Here is an 8,614-nt window from a genome sequence, read left to right on the forward strand (position 1 = left end):
GACGTCATAGAGCTGAACGTGTGATGAACTCGGAGGTGTCGTACGTTCGGTACTTGATCGGTCAGATCGTGAAGACGTACGACTACATCAACCGCGTTATGCTAACGCTTCCGCTTTAGGTCTACGACGGTACGTGGACAACACTCTCCCCTCTCGTTGCTATGCATCACCATGATCTTGCGTGCGCGTAGGAATTTTTTTGAAATTACTACGTTCCCCAACAGTGGGTGGGTGCGGCCACTGATGGAGAGGGCGCTGGCGCTGGCGCTACGGTTTGCCGTTCTTGGCTGCGTCGGGCGGCGAGGCGGCAGTGAGCATGGATCCAATCTGAAGGTGGTGACTTCTCTGGCACCTTGTTCCCACAGCCGACAGGATATGGGCGCCCTTTTATTCTCCCGTTCTGCTGGTCGGAGGGGCATTGGGTGCGGGCTCTGGGTCGGGGGAAACCCTTGACCGGCGAGGCCGGTCACAATGTTGCCGACGCATGTGGCACCATTCTCCTTCTTTGCGCGACATCGAGACCTACACCCTGCCTCTGCCTCTTGGTCCTGGGTGAAAGTCTAAAATCTCCGGATTGGACGGCGGCGGCGCATCAGCGTCACTTACTTCTTGAAGGCGCCGCCTTCGGAGCTCTTCATGGTCAGTTTGGTGCGGTGGTGGTTTGCCAATCTTCAGTAGTGTCCCTGCTCGGCGGCTGCGGTGGGCTTTTGGATCTTGTCCAGAGACGGTCACGATGTATGGGTTTCCTGCGGAGGCGAGGTCGCCACGGATGTTGTCCTATCCCCGACAACTGGTTGGCCTGTCCATGCGTGCTCGGGGTGAGCTGCTCTGTCTGCCGACGGGGTGGCGTCCTTCGATCCAGGACGAGAGGGAGGGGTGCCCTCTTCGGAGGTAGCAGCAGGACAACAGTTTGGACTTGGGAGGGGCGGAGCGTGGCTTTCCTCCGGCGATGAATAGCTTCCTTGTCGCAGTTGCGTTGATGCCATGATCTGCGACCGTCGTGGGCTTCGAGATCCTACGGGTCCTTCGGAGCTCGTTAGCTGTTTCGTAGTGTTTTGTATCAGGTCGTGTTTGCCTTTCGTTTCTTATGGCATTGCCGGTTGTAATGTGTGGTTTGCTTTATTTATAATGCGGGGCAAAAGCCTTTTTGGGTAAATAATGATAGAACGATGGATTACATGATTGCTTTTCAAACCAGAATATCAGATGTAGCTGCTTTGCGATATATTCAGGTTGGTGGAAGTTGTGAACTTTATATTCATATAAGTTCATGTATTTTTTACTGGCGGTAACTATTTCATCTGATGGTACTGCTATCATGTCACACAAAACAAGTACTCTGATGATGGCAAGAAGCATAATGTTAAATAAACGGGGTAATGTTGAGGTTGATGATAGCTTGCTTGTGTAAGTTTTTACAAGTTGTATATTATATGAATGTGGTCCGAATAAATGTATGTCCAGTGTACAAAGCCATGAAACTGGATTCAGAAATAAGAAATGGTCGCTTCGACGACGGTGGCGACGGGCACCATGGCGTGGACGACGGTGATCCCCTCGTCGGCGGCGATCTGTAGCAGGTCATGCTGGCTCTGCACCAGGCTCGCCGGCATGAGTTGACCCCCTTCCGCCGCCCTACGCCCCACCAGCTCGGCGTTCACCTCCGCCGATGCCTACTGGCACACGAACTTCACCAGAATTCACTTGCAGGAGATTAATGTGTTTGGGGAACTATATATTGGAAAAGCGTGTATTTTTGCAAGCGAATATATAATTGATGCAACATATATGAAAGATGGTCTGATATTTGGATTAAGGAGGCATACTGATTCATCTTTCAGAGAAAAGGCATACTGATTCACGAAGAATAATATTTCAATTTTTTTGGATGTTTGATATAATGTATGTTTGACGTGTGCATGCTTACTATGTTTCGAAAAGAGCCACGCACATACATACATGGAGAAACGGCCGGACGAAGCGCACCAAAAGGCTTTGCCGTGCCGTGTCCGACGGGGCCGATGAACCAACAGACACAGCAAGACCACTCGCGCCGTTCCACAGACCGCAGAGCGATCGATACGCCTGCAATTGATCTTACAGGGAGAGGAGCTAGACCTGTATCCCCGCGGCAACACGGCCACGTCCTTGTGATGATCGCGACGACTTCTAGAACAAAAAAAAATAGCAGCTTCCGGCCCACCGGCCGGTGCTTACTTATTGACCGCTACTCCCTCCGTCTGGAAATACTTGTCATCAAAATGAACAAAAAGGGTGTATCTAAATGTCTTTTAGTTCTAGATTCATCCTTTTTTGTCCGTTTTGATGACAAGTATTTCCGGACGGAGGGAGTACTACTTAGCTAGCTCACTCACTGAATTGAAAACTGCAAAAACGGCGCATGAGAAATAAATCAATCTACGGAAGCGGAACCGCAAGCTACAGTTCATCTTCCTTCTTCGTCTGTTTCCGTAGCATTTGGATAACTTGGTCCAGGGGTGGGTCTCCGGGCCTCCGGAAAAACTGGTCCCCGACCTTGAACTCGTACGCCTCAGGCTGCCCTAGAATGAACTCCTTCAACTACAAAAGCACGCGTGAAATTAGCAGGACGCCGGTAAGAGCAAGAAGAGAAAACATCGTTAAGGTTTCACACTACTTAATTTAGCTGGATTTCGTAGTACTCTGGTTTCATTCTGATAATGGATCCGGGGGTGATCTAATCTAAAAAGAAAAAGGCATCGACGGTAATGTTTCACAGTAACTAATTTAAGGTCTGAACATCAGATGCCGTGCGTGCTCTGAACAAAAATGTAAGTAACCGTAAGAGATGTTCGATTTTCGGTCATGAGATTAATTTTCGTTTCATGCCTAATAACATTAGGAATTACGTAGCACACAAACTGTTGTTTCTAGTACTAGCTGATTAATCCACGCATATGAACTATGAAGATCTTTGAATTATGTGGTGTCAGGCCAGGAAGAAATGAAGCCTGAGTCGTAATAACAGAAGAAAAATGCAGAGCGGATGAGTGATCGAGGGGGGAATCCTCCTACCTCGCGCATGTCTCGCCCTCTCTCCATGGTGAACATGAGCGTGCCGAAGTCCACGGCCACGAACTTGGCCGCCACCGACCCGGTCCGCAGCACGTTGCTCCACCGCGTCGCGATCCCCGCCACCTCCTCCCTCGACCGCCGGACGCCGGGGCGGAGCTTCACGAAGCCGAGCGAGGGCCCGCCGTGGCCGCGGAGGATCTCCTCCCGGAGCGCGGCGGGGTCCATCCGCGACAGGTCCGGCGGCGGCCGATCGGGGACGTCCCGCGTCCCGGAGCCGGCGCCCCAACGCCGCCAGTCCTCGTCCTCCTCGTCGTCCACCACGTCGCGGAGGTCGTCCGGGATCGCCGCCCGCTTCGCCCCCATCGCCGCGCCGCACAGGAGGAGGAGCAGGACGGCGCCGGCGACGAGGACGAGTGTGCCCGGCCGCGCCATTCTCGCCGGCGCGCGCGTGGAAGACGCCCGTGATTAGACGGTTTCTGTCAGTCTCCAAACGACTGCCGTGTGGCTAACCTGAACCAACCAACCAACCGCTACACGAATGACTTTTTCCTACTGAAACCACCCCAAAATACATCATTTTCTTTTTGGAGGCATACAAATTCAACATTTACATACATGTACTCCATCCGTTTCAAAATATTTGAATTTCTACATTTGTTCTAAACCAAACATTTTAAGTTTACAGAGCTTATAGAAAATTATGTCAACATCAATCAACCATATACAGTATGAACATCTATTTTATAGTAAATCAAAGACGACTTATTTGATGTTCACATGTTGGTACATTTTTCAGTAGATTTAGGACAAATCTAGAACTTCAAATATTTTAAAACGGATGGAGTACAAACTAACTACTGAACCCCCAAACTGAAGAGAGAACCACATATTTATTTGCACCAACTTATAGTGTTCATCCAGCTAGGCACAGTTTGGAGCGCAGGAATGTCACCCGAAAACAGCCGGTATCCCGTACGAAATCGACGAGAATTCTCGCTTTTCAACCATGATCTTAACAAACAACTTGTTTTTGATCGACGCAGATCCATCTCAGAAGGTAAATTGAAGTGCTGCTGCATATTAAACTGAGGCTGGAGGTAACATTAGAAAACACTGACAGTGCACTTATTTACATGGCATTCAGACTTGGGTGTGGACGAACTACAGGCTGTTTAATTGCAATTGCTGCAACAAAACATGGCGTGCGAATTGAGCCAGAGAAATAGGTCCTGCATCGACTAGGGGTCTGCATGGCCCAGTATGGGCTCATCGTCACCGGAGTCATCGTCGTCTTCTTCGCTCAGCTCTTCGTCGCTCGAATTATCTTCTGGGGCTATACCCGCATCCTCTGGCTTGGCATATTTCTCGCAGAATTCTGCAGAACCAGTAGCAATAGAAGTCAGCTTACAAGTACCACGGAAGAGAGCACGATCCAACAAACATGCATATTACGAAAATAGTATCTCCTGATGAGTTCTGCGCTCAGTATATCAGACATAGTCTTCTTAAGTTTGATTTAGCTACATGACTAAGAACCCTATATTCGAATAAAGCAAAGCGTCTCCAGCTCATCCTAGAAGCACAAGCTGCATCAGCAAACACAAGCTGCATCAGAAGATTTGGACACACTGCCAGGTCTCTAGCACGATACAACTACAACATGTTTCTCACTTCCTCTGGAGGCCTTCCATGATTACAAGTACTTATCGCATTACCTCATGATCCCACATCCGGGATAAAACCAGTATTGTTTCTTGTTTATTCCGGTTTCGGCATGTTTTCTAGTAAACATGCCACAAGTGCTTGTACAGACCATCTCTTTTTCAACTTAACTAATAGGCAGAGCACCTGCCAGTTGCTCGAAAAAAAATTGTACCTACCCGTCCCATGCTGACCAAAACACCCCCTCCCATGAATAATTAATGATAGTCTAATTACTTGATGTTATGCAAATTTTATGCTGATATGCATCACCTTAGATGCACAAACAATATGCATACAAGTTAGGATATTAGACTTGGGCGCAGGTAAATGAGCAGCCAGGTCAAATTTTATGTAGCAACTTCCCATAAACGAACTTGTATTTTGATTTCTAGATGAGATAAAACCATACACAAGTTATAACTACGCAAACATCTCCTTGTACCACATAAATTTAACCTACTGGCTACTGCAGCCAATCTATGGTAACCAGGAAGCAAGCAACAGGTCAAAACTTACGGTATGCGCTTATGGGTCTGAAGCCTACTCAGACTACATACATAACTATGTAACCTATCAGGTTAATTTAGATTCCTATATAGAACATATAACTTAACGCCCAAAAGAACACCTGGAACAAACCAACATTCTTTGGAGGCTTCTTACCTAAAACCTATCCAAAAGTGGTCTCTAACATGCATTTATTAGTTACTAAATACAGGCTTTCGCGCGGCTTAATGTATAAAGCAAGCCGTCACGTCCATACAACAAGTCCAAGTGCAACACACACATTTATTAGTAACTAAATACAGGCTTTCGCGCCGCTTTATGTATAAAGCAAGCTGCCACGTCCATACAACAAGTCCGAGTGCAAGACACACATTTATTAGTTATGAATTACAATTGGTCATTGTCTAGATGAACTCGGCATTGTAAGTTAAAAGGACAAGTCAGGTTGCAAGGCCACCATGTCTATGAAAGAGATGAGTTCCCTCTTTACACTAGTTGGAAAGGAGCGTAAAGATAATCCAATGGATAAAAAAATGACTATAGCTGCGTGTTAAATAAATATAATCACCTTTCACTTTTTGCTCATAAGCAGGGCGATCACGCATCAAGAGTGCAGCAGCTTCTCCGTTCAATGGATCAGAAGGATTTGGATATAATAAAAGTTGTGGAAGGAAGACTTCAAACACATTGACAAGATCTGTAAGAATGCATTATATAGTTGCAAGGTTAGAAGATTGTCGTAACAACAACAGTAGAGCTCTCTGTTTATGCAGAGAATGTAAGAAGCTTAATTAGCATGGATGCCTATAAAAATGAAATAGAGAGATTAAAATTTACCAAACATTGGGCTCCACGTCTGGTTAATGACGTCCAAGCAGACGGAGCCAGACCTACAATTTGCATTCATCCACAAGCATTTAGGAGATAGAAAGTTGTTATAATGGGTCTGAGCAACTGCGCACAAATAAATACTGAATACGAGAGAATACTCACAGTTCGTCGACATTCGGGTGATATATCTTGTTAACGAAACCAATCGAGGGGGACCTGTAAGGATACGCATCGGGCAGTTCTACCCGAACCTTCCATACACCTCCCTGGTAGAGACCTGTTAAAATTCATCAACGAGAGCACCAATTAGCCAGTGCAGCAACTCATCTTATATTGGTGGTACGAAACCATAACTGAAGCTTAACAGCAACTAAAGGCATCATCCATCCATCCACAAAGAAAACGTAGCAGTGACATCAAACTTTGAGATCTGTCCGCCGCTGTTCTTAAGCTAGATCGGCAGAAGCAGCGGGCGGGCAATGGCATAATAAGCAGGAAAAAAAGGAAATCTCGAAACTTGTGCTGGCATATCTATATCTAGATTCGGAAACCAGAAGCTGCTGAACGGTAGGCGAGAAGAAGCGAATCAAATCGGGTCTGTGCTGTGCGTGCGTTGAAAAAGAAGAAGCGCAGGTAGTACGTACTTTCTTGAGGCCCGCGGAATTCGACGAGGAACTCCTGCATCCCGTCGTTCACCGTCTCGACCTTGTAGTCGCTCATCATCCTGCGAGCACGGCAAAATCCAGATCAGGAAATCCGCCGTGAAAATCCCCCCTGCAAGAAATCTATCCATGTGCGGGGCTCCATTGCGCTCACAGCTTCATGAGGTCCATCTCCCGGCGCTTGCTCGGAGACGACATCCCTGCCCTGCCCGGCCCGACAATCAAGAACGTGGCGAGCGTGCCCTATTGGGGATAAGACGAGGTGGGGGGGAGAGAGAGAGGGGGGGATCGGGTCGCCTGCTTCTGCGATGGGAAAGGGGGTGAGGAAAGCGGAGGGGAAAGGGACAGGGCAGGGCCGCCGAGCGGAGAGGGGATGGGAGGGGGAAGGAAGACGACGGACGATGGATGGATGGAGGCAGAGGGAAGGGAACCAACTGGTCTGGTGGTGGTAAAGGGGAGGTTACGCTATCTATCTTCTGCAAAAGAAAATTTTGACAACATTTCCTCTCACGAAAACATTTGTTTACAAAGTTCGCTCACGTTTCTGCTTTGTTACGATTTTGTTGTGGCAAAATTTGATGGAAATCCTCTCGCCGAGTTCGGTTGCGCGCAAGGAAAAGGGGAAAAGGTCTGGGTGGAGTGCGGCCTACGTTTTATAAAGAAAGCAAAAACTGACGGCCGACGATGCAGAGTTTTCTGTGGATCCGTCCGATTTTCGCGTGTTTCCACAAAGTTGCAATATCATAGTGCTATTTGGCACATTTTTTGAGGGGGAAAAATGATCTGTCGGCAAGATCCCGTGGGCGTGGGGTTGGCCCTACCAAATAAACAACGCCTCCCGAGAAGTGTCACGTCCTCGTTTTTTTAACATCAGTACAGACGCAAGCGCTCATATACACGCGCATACACTCGCCCTATGAACGCACACACGCATACCCTACCCCTATGAGCATCTCCGAAAGAATGAGCCGGCATATCATCTTGAGATTTACGAAGTCATCGTAGGCGCCTCGTCGTTGATGGAAACGTCTCCTCCCACTGAATGCGCATCACCGGAAATCCTGAAATATATCCAGAAATAAATGCGAGCACCAGGATTTGAACCCTGGTGGGTTGGGGATACCACAGTCCCTCTAACCATCCAACCACACGTTGCTGTGATTGATCAGCGTCGCGCTCCCGACTCCTCCGCCCATTCAGGCCGAAGCATAGCTTCCTGCATCGTTTTTTCTTACTTTGCATATTTTTTCATGAGAAAACTTCCGATCTATCCATCTTCAATCATGACAAAACAACAAGTACCAGAAATAATAAAACTACATCCATATTCATAGACGGTAGACCATCTAGGACGACTACAAGCACGAAAGCGAGCCGAAGACGTGTCAGCGTCATCGCTCTCCGTCGCAGGAGACGGGCAAAACTTGTTACAGTAAACAATCGGGAGGTCGTCGTGCTATGGCATCATAGGACCAGCGTACCAGAACAACAATCGCCGTCGTTGAAGAGTAGCGTAGACAGGAAGGATCCAACCTGAAGACACACAAATGTAGATGAACTACAACCAGATTTGAGCAAATCCGCCAAGGACAGACCCGCCGGAGGCACACCTCCACGCGCCCATCGACGATGCTAGATGCACAACCGAAACGGGGGCTAGGCTGGGAGAACCTTATTACATCTTCAAGGAGCCATCGTCATCTTGTCTTACATCTTCAAGGGCCAACTAAAACCGGAGCCCTCTCACCGGCAAGGCCCAGGATCCACCGCGCCGCCATGGCCCTAAGGCCACCGGAGACATGGCAGACCAATGGCGACGCCGGCGGGAGGCAAAGGAACCCTAAGCTTTTTTGGAG

At 48.1% G+C, this 8,614-nt stretch overlaps 2 protein-coding genes across 2 annotated transcripts; both read right to left on the minus strand.

Annotated features, from left to right (window-relative positions):
• Positions 1 to 1,962: 1,962 nt before the first annotated feature.
• Positions 1,963 to 3,593, minus strand: LOC123089359 (uncharacterized). Its single transcript, XM_044511060.1, has 2 exons — positions 3,055 to 3,593; positions 1,963 to 2,580 (listed from the first exon to the last, which is right to left on the minus strand). The coding sequence occupies exons 1-2, from the start codon at positions 3,484 to 3,486 to the stop codon at positions 2,440 to 2,442; spliced, it is 573 nt and encodes a 190-aa protein (XP_044366995.1). The 5' UTR covers positions 3,487 to 3,593; the 3' UTR covers positions 1,963 to 2,439.
• A 511-nt stretch (positions 3,594 to 4,104) lies between these two features.
• Positions 4,105 to 7,192, minus strand: LOC123093519 (ubiquitin-conjugating enzyme E2 4). The gene is made up of 6 exons (XM_044515504.1): positions 6,913 to 7,192; positions 6,741 to 6,820; positions 6,259 to 6,373; positions 6,103 to 6,155; positions 5,834 to 5,962; positions 4,105 to 4,429 (listed from the first exon to the last, which is right to left on the minus strand). Exons 1-6 carry the CDS (start codon positions 6,954 to 6,956, stop codon positions 4,293 to 4,295), a joined length of 558 nt encoding a protein of 185 aa, XP_044371439.1. The 5' UTR covers positions 6,957 to 7,192; the 3' UTR covers positions 4,105 to 4,292.
• Between the last annotated feature and the right edge of the window lie 1,422 nt (positions 7,193 to 8,614).

This window comes from Triticum aestivum, chromosome 4B (genome assembly GCF_018294505.1).
Source record: "Triticum aestivum cultivar Chinese Spring chromosome 4B, IWGSC CS RefSeq v2.1, whole genome shotgun sequence".
Classification (NCBI taxonomy): Eukaryota; Viridiplantae; Streptophyta; class Magnoliopsida; order Poales; family Poaceae; genus Triticum; species Triticum aestivum.